The 12,162-nt window shown below is 38.5% G+C and overlaps 1 protein-coding gene across 4 annotated transcripts in view; it reads left to right on the top strand.

Moving 5' to 3' along the window:
* The window catches only part of sptan1 (spectrin alpha, non-erythrocytic 1), a 79,588-nt gene that overhangs the window by 40,801 nt on the left and 26,625 nt on the right, over positions 1 to 12,162 (top strand). For 2 of the 4 annotated variants that reach the window (XM_061876858.1, XM_061876855.1), the window contains 7 exons: positions 1,543 to 1,705; positions 2,721 to 2,735; positions 7,441 to 7,572; positions 7,714 to 7,851; positions 7,917 to 8,021; positions 9,176 to 9,381; positions 10,821 to 10,941. In XM_061876858.1, coding sequence (XP_061732842.1) covers positions 1,543 to 1,705; positions 2,721 to 2,735; positions 7,441 to 7,572; positions 7,714 to 7,851; positions 7,917 to 8,021; positions 9,176 to 9,381; positions 10,821 to 10,941 — 880 coding nt within the window. The remainder of the gene's footprint in view (positions 1 to 1,542; positions 1,706 to 2,720; positions 2,736 to 7,440; positions 7,573 to 7,713; positions 7,852 to 7,916; positions 8,022 to 9,175; positions 9,382 to 10,820; positions 10,942 to 12,162) is intronic. The other 2 variants (XM_061876859.1, XM_061876856.1) reach the window with 1 other exon arrangement.

The following is a 12,162-nucleotide window of genomic DNA, read 5'->3' as shown; positions in this document are numbered from 1 at the left end:
TATCAAATAAAGATGTGTTAAATAGACAAATGAAACTTAAATTGTAACACTGTATTTTACAAAATACCAAAAAAGGACATTTTTCTTAATATCTCATTGACAAAATTATTCAACCCCCTAGTTACATGCATCTTTAGTACTTAATAGAACACCCTTTGGCAGTAATTACGTCCTTCAAACGTGATACATAACCAGACACAAGCTTCTTGCAACGAACTACAGGTATTTTAGCCCATTCCTCTTGGGCAAAGGCCTCCATTTCATTTATATTCTTGGGCTTGCATGCTGCAACTGCCTTCTTCAAGTCCCACCACAGGTTTTCTATAGGATTTTGGTCTGGCGACTGTGAAGGCCACTCCAGAGTCTTCCAGCCCTTCTTCTGCAACCACTCTGATGTTGATTTGGAGGTATGCTTGGGATCGTTGTCCTGTTGGAAGGTTCGTTTCCCAAGCCTCAGCTTTGTCACTGACTTCATGACATTTGCAGCTAATATATCCTGGTAGGAAATAAAATTCATAATGCCTTGAACGCGCTGGAGATTCCCGGTACCTGAGGCAGAGAAACAGCCCCAGAGCATGATTGACCCCCCACCATGCTTAACAGGAGGCAAGGTGTTCTTCTCTTTGTAAGCTTAATTTTTTCTCCTCCAGACATAACATTGATTCATAGGCCCAAAGAGTTCCAGTTTTGTCTCATCACTCCGTAGAACAGTTTCCCAAAACCTTTGGGGTTTGTCCAGATGATTTTTGGCATACTGGAGTCTATTTTTCTTGTGCCTAGTAGTCAGAAGTGGGGTGCGCCTGGGAGTTCTGGCATGGAGGCCTTCATCTCGTAGTGCGCGCCTTATTGTCTGGGACGAAACCTGCGTTCCCCCCTCTGCAATGTCCTGTTGTAGTTCCTCAGCTGTTACCCGGGGGTTTTTCACCACTGTACGCACACACCATCCTCTTTCTACCACGCCCAGGTAGTGTTTCCACTGTTCCTTTAGCTTTAAACTTGCGAATTATGCTCCCAACTGTGTCTCTTGGAATGTGTAATGTCTTTGCTATTTTCTTATATCCATATCCTTTCTTATGAAGAGAAATTACCTCCTCTCTTGACTTCTTTAACCACTCCCTGGACTTCACCATGTTGCAAATACACCATTGACCATCTACAAGAAGCTGAGCGTCACAGTCTTTTTCAATGAGTTTAATTGTTGCTCGTTATGGTTTTAATCACATCTACAGGTGTTTTCAACACCTGATTGAAAAGACCTTATTTAAATTCTGTTCTTAAGAGTTATGATCTTCAAGGAGTTGAATAATTTTGTCAATGAGATATTAAGAAAAATGTCCTTTTTTGGTATTTGTAAAGTACAGTGTTACAATTTAAGTTGCATTTGTCTATTTGACACATCTTTATTTGATATGACTATAAACAAAATACGGAATAAATGTCCAACTTGCTAAAACACCAAAATTGTGTGGGGGTTGAATAATTTAATCACTACTGTAACAAGTGAAAATCCTGACAAGTGATGTCCATTGGCTTGATTTAAAGATGGCGTCGCCTGAAAACCCAGATGATAGAAAAGCGCTCCAAACTTGGTGAATCCCAGACACTGCAGCAGTTCAGCCGAGATGTGGATGAAATTGAAGCATGGATTAGCGAGAAACTGCAGACTGCAACAGATGAGTCTTACAAGGACCCCACCAACATACAGGTATGCATTTTCATTGAGAAAAACTTGCATACAATACTTTAAACTAGTTAACTGTACGTTTACAGAGGTTAAGTGTAAACTAACACTATTTAACTAAGTAAACTATAAGTTAATACTAGCTCACTAAGTTACAACTATTTAACTGTAAGTTCACACTAGTTAACTGTACCTTAACATGAGTTACATAAATTAACTGTTGTTAACTGTAAGTGTACATTATTTAACTAAATTAACCATTATTAGATGTTTGTTAACACGAGGTAACACGCATTTAACACAAGTTACCGCCTGCTAACTGTACACATTAGTTACGAAAAGTTGGTACTAGTTAAATAAATTAGCTGTTAACACTATCTAACTGTAAGTTAACTCAGTAAACACTGGTTAACAATGTTATGTCTAGTTAGCTGTAGGTTCATTCTAATTACTTGTAGTTAATACTAGTTCAATGTAAGTTCACTATATGTTTATCTGGAAGTGGCATAGTAATTACAGTTACTGTAAGTTAACACAATAAACTACTTTTAACTGTATGGTATCTACTGTTAATTTAGAGTGAACTAGTGTCACTGTAAGTTAACTAGTGAAGTGTAGGCTTGACAGTATAGTTCATACTGGCCCGCAAGAAGACAAAACAGTGCTTTCTGGTAATTCTAATTTTTCTTACTTGTCCCTCATTCAGAGCATTGTTATTTAATTTTAATCGAAGTATACCCAAAATACACAGCACCATTTTTAAATGACTTTTATATTGAGGAGGATGAGCTACCGCCCTCTAGGGGGGAAAAGTAATTTCCCTTTTGAAGGCTTATTCAATTTGTGGCCACACTTTGGCTTGATTACAGTTCAATGATCAACAACTTTGTAATGAAATGTGAGCGATAAACTAGCAGAAAGAGGGGCAAATTATACTGTACATATTTTCTTTTGAAAATGTGTCGTATTTTATCTAATCCGCTTGTGTGTCCTATCTGAATTAGACTAAAAATGTTCTAATGTTTGTGTTTTTTCTTAGCTTTCCAAGCTTCTGGTAAGTTTGAGTATTGTGAGTTCACTAACAAATTAGCAGTTTGAGTTCGCTTAGTGTAGACTTGATATACAGTGGATATAAAAACACTTACACACACCCTTGTAAATGTTACCTTTTATGATATGTGACATTTCATACAGGGAAAAAAAATCGAAGTTCATGTCAAGTAATTCTGTTAAAAGCAAACTCAAATTTGTTTATATTTGGATGTGAGTCTTTTTGCGTGGCCCGCTATCATGATGGTGTGTATTCCCTCGACATTCGTCCTTGCCTGTCATCATCTTTATCACAGTCTATTTAAACAAGTACACATCTGCTAGCAAATTAAAAGTCTTTGTCTGACACCAAATAGACTTCGAGCAGCATAATACGTTTTTTAAAAGGAATATTACGCCTGAGCATCAAAGCCAATGTAGTCTTTGAGTGCACGGCAGTGCTCGCAGGCCAATAGTATAGGATAGACTTTATTTATTTTATCACATTGGGCAAATGATGTGGTTGCAGTGCTGATAGTTCACAAAAATAAAGTAAAAAACACATGAAAACAAAAAGAAAAGAGAAGAACTGATGCAATTTGCTGCCACTTCAGCGGCAACATTTCTATATACATCTATATAAGTAAAACACATCCAAAAAACAAAAAAAATAGATATAAGTTATATATATTGCACACATTCAATTGCACCATGCATAGGCAAACAAAAACACTATTCCAACACCCATATTATAATGTAAGAACCAATTGGTACAGTTCAACAACATTTTAACAAAAATACTTTCACCAGAGCAATCATTTCAGTGCAGGCATGACATGAGAAATGTTTGTCCTTGAAGCACAAACACTGCTGCTGATGTGTAATGGTGGCATGTAAGGCTATGTTTACACCCACACGCATATTTAAAAAAGCATATTTTTCTTGGTGTTTGGTCCACAAATAAGCCTAGGGATTTCTCTTTGCTTCCAACAGAGTTTTAAAATATTTTTTGAATGTGAACAGTTTATATCAGTGTCACCTTTACATCCCAGAAACGTGGCAGTCAAACAGGGGTTTGTGTACAGTAGACGTTTTATTTCCACTGTAAAATCAACAATGTGTACTTTTGTTTTATAGTAGTGCTAGTTTGTGTCTGTCTTGTCTTGTCACATGTTTGAGTCGTTAAATGATGGACTAACATACAACTTGGCTCATTTCAGGCTATTACTGATTTGAGGGCGACAGGGATCCATTCATACACTCTTATTATTCCAAGTGCTTATTTTTGCTCTGAGCACCACAAATACACACAAGTGGGCGCACACACATTTTGTATTCTACAGACATCCACCAACCAATAGAAAACTTGTGCAAGAAGGGGCTATCATTCTTTTATTCCCCATTAGCGAAAGCAGACCTTTCCAGCCGCACTGTCCCAATTTCCTTACTACTCTTTACATATTACTTTGGACTGAAGCAGGACTTGAACTGGTCACATTTCAACCCAGTCCTTACAAACCGATCTACTTGGTCACCTCAGATTGTGCTGCTGGCAAGTTGTATTTACAAGTTTACATGCACTCATCATGGCAACCAATACACACAATTAAATCTTTGTGTTCTGACGAGTCCAGACTAACTTGTCATGGTTAAATTAATGTCTACTAGCATAAAATAAAGCACTCATTGAATCAAATTGTAAAGTCCATTGTTGAAGGTTTTCGAAGCCAAGAACTACCGATAAATGTGTTTATAAAATAAAACCAAGCCTTTCTATTGACCTGACACGGTTAGGATCATATTTTTTGTGTGCTACTAATCAGTTTGGCATTAAAAAGATTAAATTTAAAGTCCACAGGCATTAATAAATTAATACTTGTCAATAGGTCAATCGATGGAACGACAAATGAAAATTAACTCAATAACTTTGTTGTCATTGATAAATTGCTACATCTGTGTGTTTCTTTTCATCCGCACTGGCTTTCAAACTGGATATAAGATGTCTCACTCTGTACATTGCTCTCTGCACATATATTCGACAATGTAATTACATGAACAGAATGAGCCTTTTGTCAGTCATCCACGATTCTTGTTTAGGTTTGAGATAGAGCTTCCTGTGGGTAGTAGTGGTTGTATTAAACATTACAATGGCATCTGCACTGACTTTTAATGTTGGAGCTGGATCTACCCAGTAAATCATTTTGATACATAGACACTGTAGGAGAAGATGTTCACAACGCTCTGCGTACCCCAAAAATGATGCCTTATTAAGCTGACGAGTCATAACTCTTTTCTTTTTTTCCCAGCTTTAATTCATGAATATTGAAACATAAAATTCAAAACATATGAGTAAACATGTCATTAAACATTTTTTTCAAAATATATACATAGAAATTATTTTCCTCTTTAACGACAGTTAATAGAATCAAAACTGCCATAAGGAAAGAATAAACAAAATAAACTAACAAAAGAAAATAGAACCAAAAAATAAAAGCATCGTATTACATTTTGGGTTTTTTTGTCTTAGATTGAAATGATCTTCATAATATGCCTTTTAGGGTCTGGGCATTTTTCAAGACCTTTAAATGTTTTTCGCAGTCAATTGTGAACACTGACGCAAAGCTTTTACTTGTTTACTTATTTAAAACAATTAAGTGATTGACAATCCATTTAGGATAGTAAGAAAATACTACAATAATGAGAAATAAGTTTATTGCGCTTGAAAGTCTTTTGAACACCGGATACCTGGAATAATACCTGTGAACGTTCTCAACTAAATCAATCAATTTTGTCTATACAGACAATTTTTATAACTGCATGCAGTTGGACATGGGCATTAAATTAGTTTTAAGTGTCATTAAAAAGATTAAATTAGCTGATACCTGCAGATTTCCTGATGAAATACTACAAATTATTGAATTTCTCGGCAATTATCCGAATTGCACATCAAAACAGCTTTAAGACTGGATAAAGCCCACTAATTTGTTTCTTGGATCTATTTGAGTCCGTAAATTATGTATAATTGTAACCCTGTATAAAATGAATTTAAATTTGCACCCAATTCAGTTTTGTTTTTTTAAATCTTCAAATACATTTGGTTATAGTTTCATTACAGCCTGGGAAAGATACTGTAAATGATGAAGGGCACATGTAATTATATGTACGCCATGATGAGTGCAAATGTATATTCTGGGTTTGTAACTAAAATTCCTAGATTTGTTTTTGTTGTTGTTGCTATTGTTTTATGTCTGTTTTAAGCTTCGAGGTCTACTGACACTACTACATTAATTGCATACAAACTAAATAACGATGTATTTTATTAATTTGGGGATCGAAGGCTTTGCTTATACCTCAATTAGCTTACTTGGGTCCTGATTTACTAAGATCCAAATACCCTCGTGCTAAACAGCGTGTGCAAAAAAATTTAAGTATACTATGAGTGTGTATGTTGCGTGTGATCTACCAGCACTCTGTGTACAATTGGAAAGTGGTGGACACCGCCTCATTTAAATGAGGGCTTTACGTGCATACTGGACTTTTACCACTGTAAACTCATGTTATCATGCTCCTACCTATGTGCGAAGTGTTGAACCAGCAGCGCACATCTATAATCTGTAACACCTTTTCTGAATCGCAATCCAGACAACAGAAGCATATGCATATTGACACTTGTCTTTGTGCACAAGGATGTGGATTGCATCAAAGGGGCATTTGTGCGTCTGAAATGATTGAAATGCAAGAAAATCCACAATGAAAGATGTTTTTTCATGAAGGAGATACATTATTAAAGTTAAAGTACCAATGATTGTCACACAAACACTAGGTGTAGTGAAATTATTCTCTGCATTTGACCCATCACCCATGATCACCCCCTGGGAGGTGAGGGGAGCAGTGAGCAGCACCGGTGGCCGCGCCCGGAAATCATTTTTGGTGATTTAACCCTCAATTCTAACCCTTGATGCTGTGTCAAGCAGGGGGGTAATGGGTCCCATTTTTATATTCTTTGGTATGACTCAGCCGGGGTTTGAACTCACAACTTACCGATGTCAGGGCAGACACTCTAGCCACACCGCCACTATATATTTCCTAAATAAATTAAAAAAACGACTTCATCAATTGAATTAATTTTAATCAGCCCCTTAAGTCATCCAGCAGCTATAAGATTATAAAAGGAGATTGCTGAATAGATGATATGTCTGTTTGTTTTTTTCTGTGCAGTCCAAAATATTGACGCACACACACATGTAAGATGGAGGATTATAGTCTCTTCATTGTCAGTTTGTGCAGCGGCCGTGTGTGGAACCGTCAGTTTGTAAGTCTTTCTGACACGTGCTAAATAAAAGACAAAATAGTACTTATAAAACGCTAACGAGTGTTGATTAATCACATTGCGTGAGCTAAATATTTATATTTGCATTTTTTTCCTCCCAATATTGTGGGAGTTTTTATGATCAGCGTATATTTTGCATATTAATGAAGACAGAGACGCAAAATCGATTTTTTTCCGCTCATTTTGCACATGTTTAGTAGATCAGTTTGCATGTCTTTTAGTACATCCAAACTTTTAGTAAATCAGGCCCTTAGTCAATAGCTTGGGTTGTAATTGCAATCGCATTTCCTGCATTCAATCCTAGACATGCTATCCTAAACGTAAGTTCTACCGGTGTTGCAACTTGTCATGGTATAATCTTACACTTTTTGTATCGTCTTGATTGTCTCAATGGTGGCAGAGCAAACACCAGAAGCATCAAGCCTTTGAGGCGGAGCTCCATGCCAATGCTGACAGAATCCGAGGAGTGATAGATACTGGGAACTCTCTCATCCAGAGAGGGGCCTGTGCTGGCAGTGAGGATGCAGTGAAGGTATTTAAACCATGTGCTTTGTTTACATGTTGACTTACAGTCGGCATGCTTTGAAGAATATTAGATCGTGATCCTGAAGTGCCATTGTAGCTGTGTGAAATGTTTAGTAGGTGTTGTACAAACAGGTATTTTTCTCGATAGGTCCGCCTAAGTGCTTTGGACGAGCAGTGGCAGTTCCTCGTCAATAAATCGGCTGAAAAGAGTCAAAAACTTAAGGATGCCAATAAGCAGCAGAACTTTAACACTGGCATCAAAGACTTTGACTTTTGGCTCTCTGAGGTAATCGTCACAATAAGAACAGAGATGGTAAGGCTGTCTGCAGGACTGACACAATGTGTTTTTAGGTGGAAGCACTCCTTGCCTCAGAGGACTATGGTAAAGATCTGGCTTCAGTCAACAACCTGCTGAAGAAACACCAGCTGCTGGAGGCAGATATTTCTGCACACGAGGTACATTGAACTAAGCATATCATTTCAGCAACACCAACTGTACAGCGGGGTAGTATCGAATCACAGATTGTCTGTGCATTAGAGATGCGCGGTTTGCGGTCTCATCCGCGGAGTCCGCGGATAAACCGCGGGTCGGGCGGTTGACATGACGAAAAAATAGATTTTAATTAGATTCGGGCGGGTGGCGGTTGAACCATCCTGAAATATATGCATATGCATGATTCTGTGAACGGTATCCTTTGCCATTCAAAGTGCCATTTAAGACCCGTGTCATAATGCGAAGAAGACAATAATAGATGCTATTATTCTCCTGAATGACTGCCGGTAGTCACCCAATTAATAAGTATTAGGGCGTGCTATGAAGCCACTGGCTTTGTCGCCTACTCCAACATGTACGATCTACTTGTCAGTCTAGTATCATGTTGTTTGTGGCTCCCGCAGCAACACGCACATGACTGCAAGGCATACTGGGTGACACAGAGTACACTAATGGTTGTGATATAAACAATTTTAACACTCTTAGTAATATGCGCCACGCTGTGAAGCCACACCAATTAAGAACGACAAACACATTTCGGGAGAACATCCTCACAGTAACACAACATAAACGCAACACAACAAATACCCATAATTCTTTGTATTCATGACACATCCTGACTATTTTATACACCCCAGCCCCCCCCCATGTAAAGAGACTGGTAACCAAGAATGGTGATTAGTATAGCGCGGGCACAAGGGCTATAGGTCTTATATGTAGGAAAATGTTATGCGGTGAATGGTAGGCAGGGGGCAAGGCAAGGCAACTTTGTATAAAACATTTACAACAATTTTTAAATTTAACCAAAGTGCTTTACAGGTTAAAAAAAGCATAGAGCAAAAAACAAAACAAACACACAAAGAACATAGAAAAAGAATGAGCTAAACAAAATAGTGCAAAAGCAATACGGTAAAAGGAGTCGAATACAAAGTAAGTCAGGTTACAATTAGTTAAGTGACACAAGTTCATGGGCTAAACACACATCTAAAATGTGCAACACTGGTTTATGTCATAAAATCACTACTTAAACTTGATACAAGTTTTATTGACCATCCATTTCGTGGTTGGTTTTCAGACAACTCCATAATGTCTACATGTACTTTCCCTCCCGATTCAGGATCGTCTGAAGGATCTAAGTGGCCAGGCTGACAGTCTGATGGCCACTGCTTTGGACACCTCTCAAGTGAAGGAGAAGCGCGACGCCGTCAATGGTCGCTTCATCAAAATTAAAAGCATGGCAGCCAGCCGCCATGCCAAGCTCAATGAGTCTCACCGCCTGCATCAGTTCTTCAGGGACCTGGATGATGAAGAGTCTTGGATTAAGTAAGAGAGTCGTTTACTTTTAATCTACTGGTAAAAAACACCAGTCAGATTTGTTTGATACATCTTTACATTTTCTCTTGTTGACATTAATACTTGATATCTAACAATGGGCCTAAAAAAGTATAAGAGAAATTTGTCAAAGCAAAAATAGTAGGCCCTAGGCACCCAGGTTTGCAAGTCACTGGTACTATTGACAGGTGGTTAAAATTATAAAAAATAATTAGAAATACTTAGATAAAACGATGTGAATTGTGGAGCGTATGGGAGGGTCTGATTCGTTTTCAAACCGGGTGCAAGGGAGTTCACTCAGTATTACTCTCTGCACCTGATTATGTTTATTCAATAGCAGAATTACATGAACAGAGTGCTTCAAACCAAATGAGAAATATGACTCCATCAACATGGACGAACAAGCCAATATGTTAAATGTGTCAGAAAGTGAAGACATTGAACACAATACTTGAACCAGTTTTGTCAACGAGAAAAAATGCACTTCAAGATTTATAGAACTGCAATTTTTACTAACAGAGATTGAGAGTCAATTTTATTTTGTGTACTTATTAAAAAGACAATTAAGTAATGACCTTTCAATTACAATGATAAAAAAATCCTCATTAAACAAAAATGTGTATTGCCTTTTAAAAGGGTACTTGGATCATTGCTATACATTATATTATGATTACTTTTGTACTTAATTTGATCTCAAAATAATATCGGCAATCATTTGTAGGACAGTATATCGGCTGTTCATGTTGGGATGGCTTCCGCCATCCTCGTCACTGCCGTGGTGTCCTTGGACAAGACATGTTACCCACCTGCTCCCAGTGCCACCCACACTGGTTTAATTGTAACTTAGATATTGGGTTTCGATATGTAAAAGCGCTTTGAGTCACTAGAGAAAAGCGCTCTGAATATAATTCAGTTCACTTCATTTGTTAAGTAATGCTGCCAAATTACACGTTTTTTTGGACAGATTAATGACACTTTTGAAATTAAAGTAATTACTAGCTGGCATGATTCAAATGAACTGATTAATTGCAATTTAATTGTCAAAATGTCATACAAGAACATTTTATTATATTTTACTTGAATGCACGTCATTTATTTGCTCAAAACTTGGTAACAGGTTTATCTTGAGGTTAAATTTACCAGCGAGCACACCAGTCATTCTCTTCACTCATCTTTGCAATGGCTTATGCATTGACCCAATAACTGACGATATAGCAACCAACGCCACATTTTTAGGTAACTATCTGTGTTTACGTTAAAGGACCATTTACGGTCAAAATAAATTGCCTGATTAATCTCCATGTAGGTACATATGATTAGTGCAATTATATTGTTGTCATTAATCACAAATTACCTCATTTTTCACAGCCCTCATTTTAAAATAACCTTGCCAACGAGCTGCTGTGTATTTTTGCCCCAACATCAAACAGGGAGAAGAAGTTGCTTGTAAGTTCAGAGGACTATGGACGTGATTTGACTGGAGTTCAGAATCTCAGGAAGAAACACAAGCGGCTTGAAGCTGAGCTGGGAGCCCACGAGCCAGCGATAAAGGTCAAAATAAATCATGTATTTACACTACAGGGTGCTTTTGTCAAAACATAAGTTTTCTATATGTGAAAAAGCCCTTCTTACTTAACTCTTAACAATCCATTTTAAGTTGAATGATGGTGGATAAAGCAAAGAGCAAGTACGACACATGCAAGACATTTTTCAATTTTTACTAATTCATACTGCTAAAAAATTTATAGAAATATTATATTGTTTTGTTATTTGAAAAAAACAATAATTTTTAGTGTTGTGCAAATGTATTGATTTAAGGAAAGAAAGTATATTTATCAGTAGTAAAAATGTATCTTTTGTAAATTTGTTTAACTGACACATTGTAAATTTGGGTTCCATTTTGGAATAGTCACATGACAACGAATCCTAAATGTTTCTTATATGCCACTTTCAAACACCATCAATCCATCTTCTTCCGCTTATCCAAGGTCGGGTCGCGGGGGCAGCAGCCTAAGCAGGGAAGCCCAGACTTCCCTCTCCCCAGCCACTTCGTCCAGCTCTTCCTGGGTCATCCCGAGGCGTTCCCAGGCCAGCCGGGAGACATAGTCTTCCCAACGTGTCCTCCTACCGGTCAGACGGTCCGGAAACACCTCCCTAGGGAGGCGTTCGGGTGGCATCCTGACCAGATGCCCGAACCACCTCATCTGGCTCCTCTCGATGTGGAGGAGCAGCGGCTTTACTTTGAGCTCCTCCCGGATGGCAGAGCTCCTCACCCTATCTCTAAGGGAGAGCCCCGCCACCCGGCGGAGGAAACTCATTTCAGCCGCTTGTACCCGTGATCTTGTCCTTTCAGTCATAATCCAAAACACTTGACAATAGGTGAGGATGGGAACGTAGGTCGACCGGTGAATTGAGATCGATGCAGCGTCTGCACCGATTTGCCTGTCGATCTCACGATCCACTCTTCCCTCACTCGTGAACAAGACTTCGGGTCATTTGAACTCCTCCACTTGGGGCAGGGTTTCCTCCCCAACCCGTAGATGGCACTCCGCCCTTTTCCGGGCGAGAACCATGGACTCGGACTTGGAGTTGCTAATTCTGATCCCAGTCGCTTCACAGTCGGCTGCAAACCGATCCAGTGAGAGCTGAAGATCCTGGCCAGATGAAGCCATCAGGACCACATCATCTGCAGAAAGCAGAGACCCAATCCTGCGGCCACCAAACCCGATTCCCTCAACGCCTTGACTGCGCCTAGAAATTCTGTCCATAAAA

The sequence above is a fragment of the Nerophis ophidion genome, linkage group LG17 (assembly GCF_033978795.1).
Source record: "Nerophis ophidion isolate RoL-2023_Sa linkage group LG17, RoL_Noph_v1.0, whole genome shotgun sequence".
Taxonomy (NCBI): domain Eukaryota; kingdom Metazoa; phylum Chordata; class Actinopteri; order Syngnathiformes; family Syngnathidae; genus Nerophis; species Nerophis ophidion.
This window is presented reverse-complemented; position numbering and strand designations above follow the sequence as displayed.